The 19371-nt window shown below is 36.8% G+C and overlaps 2 protein-coding genes across 2 annotated transcripts in view; one reads left to right on the top strand and one right to left on the bottom strand.

Moving 5' to 3' along the window:
• Positions 1 to 329: 329 nt before the first annotated feature.
• Positions 330 to 4068, bottom strand: LOC108201307 (uncharacterized). Its single transcript, XM_017369601.1, has 5 exons — positions 3941 to 4068; positions 2804 to 3011; positions 2382 to 2655; positions 597 to 814; positions 330 to 491 (listed from the first exon to the last, which is right to left on the bottom strand). Exons 1-5 carry the CDS (start codon positions 4066 to 4068, stop codon positions 330 to 332), a joined length of 990 nt encoding a protein of 329 aa, XP_017225090.1.
• Positions 4069 to 4914: 846 nt separating this feature from the next.
• The window catches only part of LOC108201308 (uncharacterized), a 45780-nt gene continuing 31323 nt past the window's right edge, over positions 4915 to 19371 (top strand). Inside the window, exons 1-5 of the mRNA XM_064085172.1 lie at positions 4915 to 4933; positions 6145 to 6362; positions 6445 to 6813; positions 7316 to 7402; positions 7523 to 8098. Coding sequence (XP_063941242.1) covers positions 4915 to 4933; positions 6145 to 6362; positions 6445 to 6813; positions 7316 to 7402; positions 7523 to 8098 — 1269 coding nt within the window. The remainder of the gene's footprint in view (positions 4934 to 6144; positions 6363 to 6444; positions 6814 to 7315; positions 7403 to 7522; positions 8099 to 19371) is intronic.

Below are 19371 nucleotides of genomic sequence, written 5' to 3'. Positions count from 1 at the left end.
CAGCAACGCCATAGTCCTGGCGGCCATCAACCCAATTGTACTTATTAAGTGCCAATTTGAAGACAAATTGCTTGCCTAAAAGGGTCTGTAGTTCTGCAGGAGGAGAGTTGTCGCCTGGCGCCATCTTGTTAATCAGCTTCTTGACCGAGGTATCCAGCAAGCGTTCTGCAGTATTGTTGAACAAAACCACTGTGTTGTAGTCCCAGTGTCATCCTCGACTTGCAGATTAATGCGAAACCTGGGCATGATTGTCAAATGAGGAGGATACTGGAGTCAACTACAATTGAAGAATGCAAGTGTTGCGCGAAGCTGATTGTTAATATATTGACTTACATGTGAAGAGGGTAATCGACGGGTTTCTTGCACTCAGCACAAACATATACTCCACCAACAGGCGTGGCTTTCTTCACGCAGGACTTGCACGACACATAATACCATTCAAAACGGGTGTTCACAGCAGTTATGATGACCTTCAAGGTGGCTATCGCAGCCTGCCATTATATTTTCAAAAGGGCCGGTGGTTAAGTACGACATCATCCATGTTTATGAAAATATGGCAGTCAAGTCATCAGGGCTTATTTTGAGTTGAGGCATACCTTTAATTCGCCAGAGCATGTAGCTCCCACCAGGTCATCAACAGTGATCTGATTCACAAACATGGCCTCTTCAAGAGGCAATTTTGAGGCAGAAGTACCCTCAAGAGCAAGTACCTTGGTGGACAGAGCCGAGAACCTCTCCCTCACAGAAGAAACATGTTGTTCATCTGGATTGACATAAATTCTGCTGGCGCTAGTTGTGGCAAAGGTCAAGGCACCTGCAGTGCATGAGAACCAAGAGTTAGGCTCTGTTATTATTTGTAAGCAAATGGAGCATATGGAAATCAGATCTCATGGGAGAATCTTTATACGTTGATAGGTCTTCACTGAAACAGAGGTCACCACCATAACATACGGCCCGCCATCCTGTGTGTACAGTGTTGGATCAAAAAGCTCTCCTAACTTCCCCCACAGAGTGATAGTGCTGGTGACGGAGCTAACACAAAAAACATTATGAAAAGCACTTGTCAAATTAGAGGTGTAAAAAGATGCTAGGAAGAAGGTGTTGTGCAAATAAATATTAGGATACTTACTAATCTGTGAAGATTTTGATATCTCTCTTCCTCTTGAGCCTAGCCCCTACAGTTTCAACCTCTCCGTACCCATAGAAGCAGCCCACAATGTCCGCAAATTTCAAGGTTTGTGGGGTCTAGTACAGACCAAGGCATAAACTCGAAAGAACATAGAGACTCAACATATATAATATAATAAATTACACAAAAAATAGAAATGTTAATAACATACAGGGAAATGAAAAAAGACAGAGAGATTGGCAGACCGCAAATATAAGCTAGTTCTGCTAGGGTCTTGTGACAGCCATACACATGCAAATTGAGTAAGTAGTAAATACATGATTATATAAGAAAAGTAAGAGCCAAATGTCCCTGCATATGGCATCATTGCCACTTATGCAGAACTGAAGATCCTAAATGTTAGATGAAAGAGAGCTAGCAAACATCCCATATATCCTCAAAAAAGCAATGAAAGTTTTGAAAGTCTGAGTATCCTTTTATTACATAATTTTGATATGTCATGAAGTTCTAAGCCTTATAATATCCTACCAAAATAATACAACCTCATTACTCTCTATAAGCCTAGACTGTACAAATTTAACGACTCTTTTTGTGACCAGCACATATATTTATCTGGATACTGAGCATTTAAAATCCGCAACTTGTTTTGGACAAGTAATTTAAAGAACCACAAAGGAGGCCCCAATCAGTGAACATGCAAATAGTTAGATCAAACCAACCTGAGTGCACAATCTCTATTCTTCCAAAGCACCTAAGTTGAGACTAATACAAGTTAAAGGTCACAGTGAAGCATTAACCGTGAGTTTAAGTAATTGTGCCCACAAGGTTTTACATGTTTTTATTTTACCAAGATCGATCAATATGAATTCATCTAATACATGATTGATGATTGGACAAAGTCTAGCGAATATCAATTGAACTAACCCAGACCTCAAATTGCCTTAGAATTTTTATTCAAGCAAATATTGTATACCTTTGGAGATAAATTATATCAAGCATTATGTTATAGAGTCCAGCTATGTAACATGGAGTCTCAACATATATGTGCACATTCATAAAGACAACACCACAACACTATCAATAAAAGGCCAAATAAACTGGAGGCAAGCTTACATAGAAGCACAATAATTGCTTATCACTACTGAAGCTATAGAAATTAGAACATGCCCGACCAGACGACCTTTTTGCAAACAATAGCTAATAAAAAATGAGGGTTCACCCACACAATAAAACAATGATCATCGAAACACACCTGAGAGTATAGTCACATCATCAGCGCGTGCCTGGAGTACGGGCAGGCTGACAAATTGAAAGCCATGCATTCCTATGCGCACCGCATCAGCATCCAGCTTGACAACCTCAATGGTCGCCAAGAAAAGCAATTTCTTGTCACTTGCAAGAGGCCTGTACGGATAGGTGTTCGTCGTAATCTTAACATTCCGAAGGCTATAAAGCTTGCATTCGCTCACATGTCTCTTGAACCGAGACACCAGATGCCTAGGCACAGAAGCGTGCATAAGATTGCCCTGCAGACGACAAAGCATGATACATTCTTCAAGAGGACTATACACAAGTTTGTTTAACAGTCATTGTAAGCATTGGACAATGTACAAGTTTGTTTAACAGGGTATTGCAAGCATTACGCATGAGGAAACAAAGTAAAATAGTTATCACCTTTTCATCGATCAACACCATATCCATGCTGATCAAAGTGTTCTCCCGCGTGTTAGTGGACTCCCACAGCCTGCAAACTCGCAACCTAAGCAACCAATCCTCCACGCCACCATTGATATTAGAAAGATATGAGTAATCCATAGATGGTCTCGAAATAAACAACTGGTGTGAGAAGATAGCCCAAATAATTCCATTTATAAGAGAATATCTGCAGATGTAGAGGGACTTCAGTTACGAACTGTGTAACTAATGTGCCTGTCCAAGTCCTAGTGAGAATATAACTACAAGGTAAGCGGAGGGGAAGGAGGGCTGACCATAAATATACACAGCAGCATGTTTAGGCTGTGGACTCACACAGCCTGCAAACTCGCACCCTAAGAAACCAATCCTCCATGCCACCATTGATATTAGGAAGATATGAGTAATCCCTAGATGGTCTCGAAATAAACAACTGGTGTGAGAAGATAGCCCAAATAAGTCCATTTATAAGAGAATATTTGCAGATGCAGAGGGACTTCATTTACGAACTGTGTAACTAAAGTGCCTGTCCAAGTCCCAGTGAGAATATAACTACAAGGTAAGCGGAGGGGCAGGAGGGCTGACCATAAATATACACAGCAACATGTTTAGATTTAGATTTGGATAGATTAAATGAAATTAAATCAAATAATCAGTGGAAGGCTCAGAGAGGAGAGATTTTATTTGAAGAGTGCAGGAAGTGCCACCTAAGCCGCCCTAGATTTTACTTTATATAGGTATATAGATATATACATATAGATAGACTAGCTTATAACCCGTGCAAGGCACGGTAGCTTTTTAATCATTTAGAAAAATTTTTAAATATATTTTAAATGGTGTGAAAAACTCTAATTTATAAATAATAAATTAAAATTTTCAATTAAATATAATTTGAAATTACGATTTGTTTGTAAGTTAGAACTGTTGTAAAAGTATACAATTTTTATATGTCGTTGGTATAATTTAAAATTTTATCTTAAATTTTAGTTGAATCGAATCTAAAATATTAGTTTTAACTTAATCTAACATATTTGTATTTAATAATAAAAATATTTAATAGCATGATGTAATGCATATTTGTATATAATTTTTTGTATTTTCTTTTTATATATTACTTACATGGTTCTTGTTGGTTCTTGTTGGTGCTTGTATTGTTCTTGACATAGCCCGCACCGTTCTCTACGTCGCTTGTTAAGTTCAATTCCCCGTTTTTCATTCGTATTATTTGATTCGTCATGCAATTCCATGGCGTGATCTACGAAATATTATATAAATCAATAAAAGCTATTACTTTGTGAGCAACAATTTGATGGAGAATTTTGGGAAAGATAGAAAGGTTGTAAACTACCAATCCATTCCTTTTCTCGTATGTATCATGCCAAAATATTTAAATTCTTTCTATTAAATTTTGATATAGTTTGAGTAAAATATGTGACGCCAACTTCTATTAGATTATATATATATATATATATATATATATATATATATATATATATAGAGAGAGAGAGAGAGAGAGTAATACTCCAATAGAAACCAAATTAAAATAGAAACTAGAAACCACAGGCCCAGCCCACTTTTTAACACTCCCAGCCCACTAAAATAATCCAGCCCGCTTATACAAAACCCGCTTGCACAGTTAAAAACGATACACACCGATACGATACACACGATACACACGTTTCGCGCACAACGGTCCATCACCTCCACCACTCCACTGTTCATCATCGCGCTGCTGCACCGAGCTTCAGGTACGTCTCTAATGGCGGTTTCTTCGACTTTTTCCCTCTTTTTTGTTCTAATTAGGTATATTACAGCTTCTACGAAAAAATTCGAGGCGATTTTTGGATCTCGCAACCGCAGCTCAAGCACCGAGCAAAATCACTTCAACATTTGTTTGAATAGGTACTTTTCTGTAGTTTAGTAGTATTTATAGTTAGTTAATCATCTTAATCAACTCGTATTTTTAGTGTATGTCGGTTTTTTTGAATTTTAAGGGTTTTGTTGTATATTATTGTGAAAACTGACTTCAATCTACTAATATTCTTTCATAACAGCTGTTAATTAGCTTATTTCACTCTGAAAGCTACTAAAATATGGCTAGAACTAGAGGAGGTATGTTAAATTAAGGTTTTATCACTGTTTTTTTAATTATTTGTGATTTCAAGCATTTACTTGTCTGAATATGTTGATTTATTGAATAATATGTTGATGAATATGTTGCTGATTTGTTTAATTAATGAATATAAATATGTTGTTGATGAATAAGATGTTGATTTAGTGCATATTACTCATGTTAATGCATATTACTAATCTCAGTTTGTAGAGTACGTAGAGTACTGATCTTAGTGTGTAGTGTGTAGAGTACGTAGAGTACTTAGTGCATATTAATCATCTTAGTGTAGAGTACTTAGTACACAACCAGGCTGAGACATATGATTTTATAACACATCTTGATGTTAATCTAGATCAGTAATCCAAAAGCCTAATTGACAGATTTTATAACACTAAGTTGAATCATGATTAAGCTCCCAAAGTAGAAACAAATGCCGTGGAAAAGTACTCTTTATCTTAGCTAATAAACTCAGATTTAGGATTGAAAAGATGCTTAGCAATTAATAACTGACAGATATTAAAGCGAATATTTAACTGGTATCCCTCTGGCATGTTCAAACTCCAAGTTGATTTATGATGAATCAGGCATTGATTCAGCACCAATGTCAAGCAGCTTAATATGATTATTTAAGACATGGCTAGCTAATTTTATGAATTAAGTAATTAACATTAAGTATTACTAATCAATTCTTATTAGTGAAGACTGACTAATAAGAATTGATTTGAGAATTGCAGACCTTCTTATTAGTGAAGACTAACATGTATAACCGAAATATTTCTTTAATAAAACTATTGTAGTAGAGCTAAGTGCTAAGTGTTTCTAATCACATAATTTTTTAAGCCTAAAAAACAGAACAAGTTAGAATCTATTTTCTTCTCTTGGTAACCTCAATTCAATTTTAATTATAGTATATATCGAATGTCTGTATATTTGTGTGTGTTGTTTCTGAGATATCTATCTGTTTAAAGTAGACTAGTAGCTTAAAATCTTGATTCGTTTTAAAGGATTAGATAGGTGAATATCACTATTACTAAAATATATTAACTATATCACTAAACTATATTAAGTATATCACTAAAGTATATTAAGTATATCACTAAAGTATATCAACTAAGATCACTAAAATACAACTGCTTAGTATAAATTTGGGAATATACTTCTTGTTAAATAGTATATTTTACAGGTATTTGCAAGTTTTATGATTTTGCAGGTTACATAGTTCAATGCAGAAGAAGTTCAAGACTTCGTGCACATAGTTTGTCAAAGTTTACAAACACTGCAGATACTCCTGTAGATTTAGAATCCGAAGATCAAGCAAACATGAATACCAACAACATACGAGACAAAAGACCACTTGCAAAAGTCTATCGACGTCCAGATAACAAAGTCATAAAGGCTACTGCTGGAAGAAATATCAAAAGTCTTGTTGTATGTGATCAACTACATTATTTCTTAGTTGTATTATTGATTTATAAATTAATCTAAATCATTATTTTGTATGATTTCATAGGGAAATAAACTTGTTGATGAAGTAGAAGGGGATGAACATAATTGTAATAATCTGGTGGATGAACAAGATGGAGATCAAGATAATGACAAACAAAGTGATGAAGATATGCAAGAAGGTGAAGAAGACAGTGCACAAGAAGATAGTGCAGAAGACATGGAGCAAGACGATAGTGCACAAGAACGTGAAGAAGGTGATGAAGATAGTGCAGAAGAAGAAGATGATGAACAAGATGATGGACTAAACGAAAGTGAGGAAGAAAATGAGGATGAAGAAGAAGAGGATGAACAAGAAGAGGATGAAACAGAAAATCAAGCTCAAGTCAACAATGCACAACCAAAGATTAAAATAACAAAATACAAAAGGAAAAAGGTACACTTTCTTCACTTTCTTCATTATTAATTATATAGTATATATATCAAATGTGCTTAAATTCGATTTTAAAGCATCGACGTTTATATAGTCTTTAATTATAGTATATATCGAATGTCTGTATATTTGTGTGTGTTGTTTGTGAGATATCTATCTGTTTAAAGTAGACTAGTAGCTTAAAATCTTGATTCGTTTTAAAGGATTAGATAGGTGAATATCACTATCACTAAAATATATTAACTATATCACTAAACTATATTAAGTATATCACTAAAGTATATTGAGTATATCACTAAAGTATATCAACTAAGATCACTAAAATACAACTGCTTAGTATAAATTTGTGAATATACTTCTTGTTAAATAGTATATTTTACATGTATTTGCAAGTTTTATGATTTTGCAGGTTACATAGTTTTATAAATTTGTGAATATACAACTGCTTAGTATAAATTTGTGAATATACAACTGCTTAGTATAAATTGTTTTATGTTCTTAACAGGAAGCTGCATTTGAAACTCATATACCAAGAAAAAGGATTGCTGGAACATTATATCCACTATTGAAGTTCATGAACAAGGATGTTAAGGTATTTTTTATTTATTTCGTTACTTAGAATTAGAAATTTGAGCACAATATTTTAGTGATGCCCTGCACTGTCGTTTCTTGTGGTTTCTACAACACTAATTATTTCCTCTTATTTCATTAGAAAACAGAAGGGGCTAAACATATAAATAAGAAAAAAGACGAGGTCAAGATAAGGATATCTCCAAGGCATTTTAGTAAGATGGTAGGTGAACTCACAAAAGAGCAGAGGGACTGGGTTACAAGAGCTGGTTTTGCACTCTTACTGGATTTTGAGCTTGACATTTTGCCAACCAAAATCGCCTACAATGTACTCCAAATATTTGATCACCACTCAATCTCACTGAAGCTGAAGGATGGAGATATTAATATTACAAGTAAAGATGTTTATGATGTGTTAGGCCTGCCAAATGGAGGACATCCTATTATTCTGGCATCACCTGGAAAGTACAGTCAAAGAATCAAAGATTGGCATGCACAATTCACTTTATCTGATCAAATAACAACACAGATGATTGTTCAAGTGATGAAAAACCAAGAAGTTAATGATAACTTCAAATTAAACTTCCTTCTTGTTATGTCAAATGTGCTTATTGGTACAAAAGGAGCTTCTTATGTGGACAAACAACTGCTGCAACTTGATGATAACCTTGACAATCTCAAGAAGTATAACTGGGCAGATTTCCTCCTAGGCTACCTTGTTAGGTCCAGATATGATTGTAGAAGGGGGGGTTGAATACAATCAGTACCAAATCTTCGCGGAAGTGAATCTGATTGAATATGATTTGTTAATCAGATTATAATTAATTAATATAACAATGTTTGACGTCGTTATATAATTAAAATGGTTCAGTTTTAATGTCCACTAAAGTTCGTAGAATAAATTCGACAGGGTATATTCTAGATTTAGTGATTAAAACAACCGGGTTATCAAAGCACAGAAAACTGTGGATATAACGATCAAGCAAGTTACAAACAACTTGAAAGCTTTACAAATGCTTTGAATACAAAGTGAATGAACACTAAAAAATGAAGGATGCAATGCCATATTTATAGGCAAAGCATTTGTACTTGTAAGACAATTGAAAGACAAGACAATTGTGAGTAGCAAAGACAAAGTAGCAAGGGCAAGACAATTTCAGATTGCCTTGCAAGCACAAGACACAGCAGAAAGACAATTTTAAGGCTAGCAAGACAATTCAGAGCTCGGTCAGACAATCTCCATTCGGTCAGACAATCAAGGATTGTCTTGCTGATCTTCATTCGGTCAGACAATCTTTGATTGTCTTGACAGAATGCATTCGGCAAGACAATTTAAAATTGTCTTGCAAGCATCCAGTCGGTCAGACAATCTCATTGTCTTGGCAGAGCATACTCGGGCAGACAATCAAAGATTGTCTTGCTGAGAACCATTCGGTCAGACAATTGAGAATTGTCTTGTAAGCTTCAGTCAGACAATCAGGATTGTCTTGCAGGCTTAGCTTCGGTAAGACAATTTGTATTGTCTTGGCAGTTGGAAAATTCGGTAAGACAATATCAGATTGTCTTGCTGAGCTTAAGTGGATGATTGAATGTAATTTGTAGATTATATTTAAATAGAAAATTATCCACTTAATTAATTTAATCACATAAATTCATAAATTAAATTAATTCGAGAGTGAATTAATTTAACAAATAAATTACATAATTAATTTAATTATCTGAGAAGTGAAATAATAAGCTATTAAATATTTAATCACCCATTCATCAGCAGAATTGCTTCCCGTCTTCTTTAAACATTAATAACTCCGTCTTGATCAGTCGAACGAACGAACCACCAACTCTGCTTGACTTCAAATATTCAATTTGAATAACTGATACACAGATGTACTGTCTGGTTCATCTGTATCTAGTTAAATCAAATATTCTTTGTCAAATAAATATTAAGAATTGATTTGTTCGTCGAGTCATCGTCTTGTAAGTACTTCTTCATTAAATGGAATCTTCTGATAAAATAAAGTATAGAAACTTTATATCTTCTGAACTCCTGGACGTGCCACAAAAGATTATTTGTGCACTGAGGCTTGAACATATTAATGAACTTCTATCAGTGGTGTGCAGCAGCATCCTGGAATTTATCTGACATATAATTCCCATAAATCATTTGACGTTCTTCGTACGGATTCCGTTGACTTGCTATTTACTGAGCTTTCTTATCTGAGTTGAGTTGTACCTCTTTAAATACAAATAGGCTGAACATATGCCTTTCAATCTCCCCCTATTTGTTTGTTAACATAACATGCAAATTTCCTAGAGGATAACTCAACTAACAGATAAGACAAAGATTTAAACAATGGAATGTAAATAGCAAAAGTTTATGGCTTGTATTGAACATTAAACCATATTCATAATAGATTACAAAAGGATGTTACTTGATCATATCTAACAAAATATCCTAATCAATCTATTCACTCAGAACGAGTGACTTCTCCTTCTTCAGCATCTGAACAGTGAATAATTGGAGTAGAAGGCTCATTCTGAGTAGGCTCTTCAGCTGTAGTGGATTCTCCACGCTTCTTTCTTTCACGAGCCAATGAGAGATAATACTGAACCTCAATATCCACAGGGTCTTCGATGAAATCTGCTGGCTGAGATTGGTTGATATACTTCATGTTCCTGAAGTATTGTTGAATGTTTCTCCTTGTGCAGTAGTTTACAATCTCAGTATCAGCATCAGCTTTGGCCTTAGTAGCGAAGCCCTTGGTACGTAGAATTGTAGATACAAGAACCAACTGACTCACATCATACTTAAGAAGATGTTGGTGGTCCAGGTAGAATGTTCCAAATTTTCTCTCGTGAATGAACTTGACACAGTAAGGCTTTCTGACAACTTGTGGACTGTTATGAATAGCACAATCCATAAGTCTGTCACGAAGGAGTTCATTCAGATTCGAGCTGCGTCTGATCTTGTTACGAATCACCCAGATTTCAGTTAGAGATAGAAACTTGAATAAATCAATTGAAACCCTGAATGTTCCGTTTCTCTGAGTAGAAATAATGATCTCCCATTCATTGAGAAGATTCTTGACGCCAATAGTTATATATTCTAACTCGAGAGCAAGAGCACGCATAAACATATCTTCATTAGGGTTAGCCTCTCTCAGGTCATAAATGAAGGATTTGAATTTACCATCATTGAAAGGTTCCCTTTGAGGTCCAGAGAGGATTTGTCTTGCAATATCCCAGCTTTCACCAACTTTCCTGGAGATATCCTCTCTCTTTTCCTTGCACTTAGCATCCCACAGTTTCTGTTTCTCCAGCTTGACCAACTCATCAGTTGTCCTCTTTTCATCTACCAGTTTCTGCAGTTCCTGAAGCTTTGCTTTGCTAGCTTCATGTTGAGCTTTGAACATCTTGACCTTTTCCATGTGCTCAGGATCTACAGACTGATCTTCATTGAAAAGAAAGCCTTCCTCGAAAGGACCTTCTTCCTCAGCTTCAAAATAAGCAGAGTCAAATGCATCATCATCATCAACATCTTCAGGAATGTTGTCATAATCCTGATTAGTGAAGATGTTCTCAGTTTCAGGCATTTTGCCTTTAGATTTGCTAGCTGCAGAAGAATCCTTTTCACTTGCTCCTTTTCCACCCTTATCACTCCTATCAGAATCACCACCCTTGTCACCCCTGTCACCAGCACCAGCATTGCTGTCATCCTTATCTTTGTCATCCTTATCCTTCTCCCCCTTAGTTGAGGGATCCTCTGGAGTAGACTGAGATGTTGACGGATTGATCTTTAAGTGTTGAACAACTTGAGCCAAAGTTTGCTCCAAGTTGTCAAGCTTCGTCAAACAGAGCTCCTGAGTTGTATCAAATTTGTCCATCCTAGAGTGAATACCCTTGACATGAGCATCTAATTCCTGTTTGAGGGAAGAGAATGAAGGATCAACAACCTTTTCTTGTAGAGTCACCAACTCTCCACTTCTGAATCTTGCATTCTCAGCATTCAACCTTTCTATCTCAGCCCTCAGAGCAGCCATTTGTTCCTGTAACAGATCTGTGTTGGTGTGTGCACTCACCTCACGAACACTCAAAGATTTTTCACTATCCTCTCGTGCATGTGTTTCGCTCGGTGTTTGCCTGATTTCACTCGTAGTTTTCACACCGTCACCAGTACCTGTATAGACAACCATAGTTCCCTGAGATGGAACTGTAGGTTGTGAAGGAACAAATTGTCCTTCAGATGCCTGTGAAGGCTGATGTACTTGCAGGTTGCCAAGTATAGCCTGATCCAAAAAGAAAGAGTGATCAGAAAGTTTTTCATATGACAATTTTGGAATATCTGTGCTCTCTCTAAGTGAAGAATTAAAAGACAAAGGTTCAACTAGCGTGAGTGCTAGTTGTGTGCTTGACTCTTTACAGGATACCGCGGTCGGACGGCCAATTTCAATAAATGCATTCTGTGGAGAGAATGAATCTAGATACTGTATATTTACCATGTCAGTGTCCAAATCCTTTTGGGAGGAAATGGATGTGGCTGCAGTTGTCTCCGGTTCTGCCACCCTTTGCTTCTTATGAGACAGAGCTGCGGGTTCTCTCAGAATTGCACTCCCACTCCGTTTCCGGGCTACCTTTCGAACAACTGGTGTATGAGTAGTGTCGGTTGATGTGTTTGACGAAGAATCAGTTGTTGAAACGAAAACGTCAGCTTGGTTATGAACCTGGGTGTTTACAGGTTCAATGCTGGGAGTCTGGAAATCAAATCCAATATCACAATCAAAATCTGCAATATCAATATTAAAGGTATCAGTGAGATTAGAAAGTACCTGAGCTACCTGTAAATCTGTCCTGAAGTCCTGTAGCTCTGGATTGATAGCAGAATCAGCAGGCAGAGGCTGAGAAGTGGATTGTGGTGGAGGAATTGTATGTGTATGTGTAGGTGAAGGTATTGGTTCAGATTGAGAGGGAAGAATGGAGGCTTGTTGGTCTGGGAAGAAGTTGTATTGTGGAGGGGATTGGTGTTGAGATTGGTGAGGAGAATTGTATGATGATTGGTGAGGTGATTGTTGTGGTGAATTGTAAGGAGGGTTGTAGGGAGAGTAATGTGAGGATTGGCTGGATGACTGATAGTCTTGAAGTAGTTGAAGTGGTTGATCGTTTTGAGGAGGTGATTGTTGTTGCGGTTGTACTTGTGGTTGAGCTTGTTGTTGTTGTTGTGGTTGATATTGTTGCTGTTGTAGTGGTTCTGGAACTTGTACAGGCTGAAAAGGAACACTGAATTGCTCTAGCATGAATGGAGTCACCACCAGTGGTACATTGTCATGCTTTTTCTTGTTGACCAGCCTAGTTTGGATCTTGGCACAAGTCCTCTGAATAGGAACAACAGGAGAATCGACGTACATGTGCCTATCATCATCATTCATCTTATCATTCATAAACAACATCAGGAATCTGGGGTAGAAGCATTCAACTTTGTCATTCCTCTGAATTGATCTCTGTGTAACAGACCCCATTTTTCTGATAATCTCTCTCAGCAATATCTTCCCAAAATTGATTCGACGGTTATAAGCTATGCTGAATCCAAATATTTGCAGCATTGAAGATATATTCCCAAAGTTCTTTCGATTAGTGGGAGCAAACACCTTGGCAAGGGTGTCAAAGAACACATCCCATTCAGCCTTCAGATTTCCCTTTGACATCTTCGGGAGAAAAATCTGACCTTGATAGTGAATATCCTGAAAGAATTGTCTCAGTTCATCCTCTGAGGGATCTGGCTCGAAATTGTCCCTTGGAAGTCCTAAGATCCGGTTCACATCATCGACAGTGATTACAATCCTCTTCCGGTTAGGTAGATCCCCTATTATCTTGTAGTTTTCCAGGGTCGTAGAGTTGACAGCATTTGAGTAGAAGTCAAACAAGGGTTGCAGCTTGACTTCTATATCTGTAGTGAGTGCAGTACTGACTAAACTCTGTCTCGAAAGAAATCTGACCCAAGTCCGGAATCTATCTGAGCAGTCGTCAGGGTTAAGGCTAGCAAGGTAGTTAGTCTCAGCAACCACGAATTCTCCGGCCATTTTTAATAATTAAAAATTGAATTAAGCGAGAATTTTTCAAACTAAATGTGAATTCTCAAATGTCTCGCTAATTTCAACTATTAATTAAAGCTTAATTAATTAATTAATAATTCGAAATATTAAAATAATATCGAATTAAAAGTTAATTAACTTAGATGGCTCCAATCAATCCAAACACGCCCTTAAGTTGAGAAAAAAAAAATTCCTAAATCCAAATATCTTTAAGCCAAACGCAGCCTTAGCCAAAGAACCCTAAAATTGATTATCAACCAAACAGCCCCTAAACTTTCAAGAACCCTAATTCGAATTGGAAACCTTAATCTCCAAATCAACACACACGAATACACAGGGAAGTCGAATCACGGCCAACCACAGTAAGGTTCGAATGTCCGACGAAAATCCGGCAGAGTTCCGGTTATAAATCGAGCAAAATCACAATCCCAGCAAGCAACTATGGCTTGAAATCACGTAACCACAGCAAGTTTTACACAAAACTTGAAAAAGAAACGCAGTCGAGTGTGTGTATCTCGTGTATGTACGAGTTGGAGAAGATGAGTTTGGGCAAGACAATCTAAATTGTCTTGCTCAAATGTCTTACAGGGAAATATATACAAGGCAGCAAGACAATCCAAAGTTAAGTCTCGGTAAGACAATTTGAAATTGTCTTGCCGAGAATTTAACGAAGCAGACAAAGTCAAGTGTCAGTAAGACAATTTGAATTGTCTTGCCGAGTGGTTTGAAACTATACTGAAAAACCGGTTCAGCAAGACAATTTCAATTGTCTTGCCGAGCCAATCAGTAGACAATGTAATTGTCTAACAGAAAAACAAATAATAACAAAAATAATATGATTTTTGATTAATTTAAAAGATAAAACTTTTGCAAATAAAATCAAAAATCTATAATAAAAACAATACTATAAATTACACCAATATTTTGTAAATTTCAACTTTAATTAAATATAAATACTTATGACTTTAACTTTAATTCAAGAAGATGAATTAACTTAAAATCAAATATTTATGCTTAATTAATTTTGAAAAATACAAAATAATTACAAATAATTATCTAAATGCTTAGGGAATATTACAGGGGAGTGTAAATGCACTTAGAAAATTACAGACTAATATACAAACATGCATAATTACTCAGAACATTATCAGATAATATACAGAATATCATATAAAATCTAATAAAATAGATACAATTATACAGAAAATTCACAAAAAAAAACATATAATGCATGTGAAAAATATATATACAAGAGAGCTATGTCATATTTAACATCCCTAATTCACAAACCAGCTTAGAGAAAGTGGATTCATCCAGTGGTTTAGTGAAGATGTCAGCAATTTGCTCAGTCGTGGGTACAAAATGTAACACCACTGTACCATTCATGACATGTTCTCGTATAAAATGATACCTGATATCAATGTGCTTGGTTCTTGAATGTTGAACCGGATTGTTGGAAATGGCTATGGCACTTGTATTATCACAAAATATAGGAATTTTGTTTACTACAACACCATAATCATTCAGTTGATTCTTGATCCACAAGATCTGAGCACAGCAGCTTCCAGCAGCTATATACTCAGCTTCAGCAGTAGAAGTAGACACGGAGTGCTGCTTCTTGCTATACCAGGAAACCAACCGACGTCCTAGAAATTGACAGCTTCCAGACGTACTCTTCCTATCAATCCTGCATCCTGCATAATCAGAATCTGTATAGCCGGTTAAGTCAAAACCAGTATTCTTAGGGTACCAAATACCTAAACCAGGTGTACCCTTAAGATATCTAAAGATTCTTTTGACGGCAATAAGATGTGATTCCTTAGGATCAGCTTGGAACCTAGCACACAAACATGTTGCAAACATGATATCTGGTCTACTTGCAGTAAGATAAAGTAGAGAGCCAATCATACCTCGATAGCTTGTGATATCAACTTTCTTACCAGATTTATCCTTGTCAAGCTTTGTGGCAGTGGCCATGGGTGTCTTCGCCGGTGAAGAGTCTTCTAGATTGAACTTTCGAAGAAGATCTCTGACATACTTGGATTGACAAATAAATATTCCATCATCCTTTTGGCTTACTTGAAGACCAAGGAAGTAGGACAGCTCACCCATCATACTCATCTCATAGTTACTCTGCATCAACTTAGCAAATCTCTTGCACAAGTTATCGTTAGTAGAACCAAATATAATGTCATCAACATATATTTGTACAAATATCATATCCTTATCATGCAATTTGTAAAAGAGAGTTTTGTCTATGACACCTCTAGTAAAATTGTTTTCAATTAAAAACTCAGAGAGAGTGTCATACCATGTCCTTGGTGACTGCTTGAGTCCATAGACAGCTTTGAATAAGAAGTATACAAAATCAGCAAACTCTGGATTTTCAAAGCCAGGGGGCTGTTCCAGATATACTTCTTCTTCTAGCTTTCCATTCAGAAATGCACTTTTCACATCCATTTGATATACCTTGAAGTTAGAGTGTGCAGCAAATGCAAGAAATATTCTGATGGCTTCAAGACGAGCAACTGGAGCATAGGTTTCATCATAATCAATTCCTTCTTCTTGTGAATAACCTTTTGCCACCAGTCTGGCTTTGTTTCTTACAACAATGCCATCACCATCTAACTTGTTACGGAAGACCCATCTAGCTCCAATCGTAGATTTTCCTTTTGGTCTTGGAACTAGGGCCCAGACTTCTTGTCTCTCAAATTGATTGAGTTCTTCTTGCATGGCAAGAACCCAATCAGGATCAGCAAGTGCTTCTTCTATTTTCTTTGGTTCTAGTTGAGATAGAAACCCAGAGAATAGGCATTCATTTGTCGTAGCACTTCTAGTCCTGACACCAACATCAGGATCACCAATAATTAAATCAAAGGGATGATCTCTGCTCCAAATCATTTCCCTTGGAAGATGTGTCCTTGATGATTCAGCAGTATTATCATTAAGCTGAAATGTGTGACTAGTTGATCCATCAGCTCCCCCTGAGTTGTTGCCAGGTTGACTTGATGATCCACCACTGGCATCAGTGGAATCTCCAGCATTATTCCCATTTCCTCCACCATTGCCTGGATCATTATCATTGTTGTCAACTCCTGTTGCAACCTCAGGTGGAATATCATCATCTGAATCAGAGTCTGGATAGTTGTCAAACTTCAGAGACTCAGATGGATCAGCAGATTGTAAACTTGGAAGTTTAGTGTCATCAAATGTAACATTGACACTAACTTTCACTGACAGAGTGTCAATTATAAAAACTCTATAGGCATTATTTGTATAACCAACAAAAATTGCTTCAGAAGCCTTTGGCTCAAACTTGTTCAAGTTCTCTTCACCATCCTTGAGAACATAACACTTGGCTCCAAAGACATGAAGATGTTTGACATAAGGTTTCTTGTTGTTATACAGATGAAATGGAGTTTTCATATGATCCTTGTTGATCAAGGTTCTATTCTGGGTATAGCAGGCAGTAGACACAGCTTCAGCCCAAAAGTACAGAGGAAGCTTTGCTTCAGCAATCATAGTCCTTGCAGCTTCGATCAGTGTACGATTCTTTCTTTCGACGACTCCATTCTGCTGAGGAGTCCTTGGTGCTGAATACTGCCTTCTAATTCCCTTTTCAGAGTAAAAGTTGATTAGAGTTTGATTTTTAAACTCAGTTCCATTGTCTGATCTTACAGCTTTTACAGGAACACCTTTTTCCAACTCAACCAACTTGATATGATCAATTACTGTCAGGGGAGTTTCATCCTTAGAAGCCAGGAAGTAAACCCATGTAAATTTTGAGAAGTCATCCACAATAACCAAGGCATATCTTCCTCCATCAATGGATACAACATTCACAGGGCCAAACAAATCCATATGCAACAAATGAAGTGGATCTGTAATGGTATTGATGGTTTTGCCTTTGTGAGATGCTCTCTTCGCTTTTCCTTTCTGACAAGCTTCACAAAGATCATCAGTTGAGAATTCCAGGGAAGGCAACCCTCTCACTAGATCTCTCTTGACTAGAGAGTTCATGGTTTTGAAGTTGAGGTGTGAGAGCTTCTTATGCCATAACCAACTATCTTCAGCAGACGCTTTGGCGTAGAAACAGTGAACTTCGTTTCCTGGTCCTGAAGACAAATCAGCTACGAATATATTGCCTTTCCTTATGCCACATAGTGAAGGACGCTTATCCTTGATATGTTTAATGATACATATCTCCTTTTCAAAATGAACATAATAACCTTTGTCACAGAATTGACTGACACTCAGGAGATTATGTTGAAGTCCTTCAACTATTGCAATATCTTCTATGATGATCCTTCCAATTTTGTACTTGCCATATCCCACAGTACGACCTTTGCTATTATCAGCAAAACTGACTGTAGGGCCAGCTCCTTCTCTTATGTCTTCTAGCAGGGATTTATTGCCAGTCATGTGCATTGACGCTCCACTGTCAAGCACCCAGGTAACACGAACAATTCCACTGGCACCCTGCAAAAGACAACTAGATTAAGCATTCCTTGGGACCCACACTTGATTGGGTCCAGCAAACTTAAAGAACTGATTTCTATCAGGTGTAACAACAGAGCCTCTTGGACTGATACTTGGTTCAGACTTGACTGAACTTACTTCCTTAACAACAGCCTTATAAACCTTAGTTTTAGGCTTTGAAACATAAGTCTCCTTTCTCTTATGAGAAGGACTAGCAGTCTTTGATCTAGCATGCTTGTTGTTTGTGTGTTGTCTAGGTGATGTGTTTTCATTTTTAGCATGCAAATTTTTAAAATAAGCAGACATCAAATTGAAAGCACAAGTCATACAATTATCAACACTACAAGATTTATGACATGCATCAAAAGCAGGAACAACAGAAATATCAGTCATAGTAGTAGGAACATCAATAGATTCTACTCTAACCTTGTTATCAGTTTTAAAATTCTCAGTAGAATGGCATCTATTGTTTCTGTTCTTACTATTCACAAAGTTATTAGGCTTGTTGAACTTAGTTCTTTCAGAGTTGACACCTAAACCAGCTTTAGGCAACCTAACATTGCCTTTCACTTTGATTGGTTTCAGGTTTGTCAGAATCTCACCTCTCATCTCATTACTCTCTTTCATTTTAAGGTCTTCCTGTTTTAGTTCATATCTAATGACAACAGGAGTCTCTAAAAGAGGTTCAGCTTCTGAGGTTTTAAACAATGGTTTAGGGGAATCTTTTAAAACAAAAGGAATCCCTCTCTCCTCAGCACTCTTCTTAAAAGGAGTAATGTTACTAGCCTTACCTACAGATTTGTTATAGTCAAAGCCTATTGCAACAGTTCTCTTGATCTCTTGTTTATCATTAAGTTCTTTGACTATCAAGGAGGCATCCTTAAAGGCTTTACATTTCACTTTCTCTTCGTCTAGCTGAAGTCTTAAAGCAATCTCACCTTTCTCTAGAACTTTGACTTTAGCACATTGTAATCCTAAATCCATAGTCAATTGTTCTATTTAGGTTTTAATACTTTCATCTCATTCATCTTATAAGCATGAATTTCTAAGACTAAAGTATCAATTTTAAGATTAGCAGCTTTCATCCTTTAATAGCATCATCTCTTTCAAGTCCTAATTGCATAAACAGTTTAGGGCATGTAGGATCTACCTGAAAGCTTCCAGCAGGAGGAGGTGAAGATGATCCAGCATTAGCCATGAGAGCAACATTCCCAATCTGCTCTTCTTCATCACTATCTGTATCATCCCAGCTTTCCCTTCTGCTAGATATGATTTGCTCTTGAAGCTTTGACTTCCAGAAGTACCATGATGCTTTCTTACTAAGGCATCATACTTCTGCTTCAGCTCATCATACGAATCCGTTTCTCTTTCCTTGAACCTTGGGCTGCTTGCACTCAGTTGCAAAGTGTCCAGGGTTCACCACAATTGA

Source organism: Daucus carota, chromosome 9 (assembly GCF_001625215.2).
Source record: "Daucus carota subsp. sativus chromosome 9, DH1 v3.0, whole genome shotgun sequence".
In the NCBI taxonomy this organism is placed as follows: domain Eukaryota; kingdom Viridiplantae; phylum Streptophyta; class Magnoliopsida; order Apiales; family Apiaceae; genus Daucus; species Daucus carota.
The sequence above is the reverse complement of the archived record's forward strand: the minus strand, read 5'-3'. Positions and strand labels throughout refer to the sequence as shown.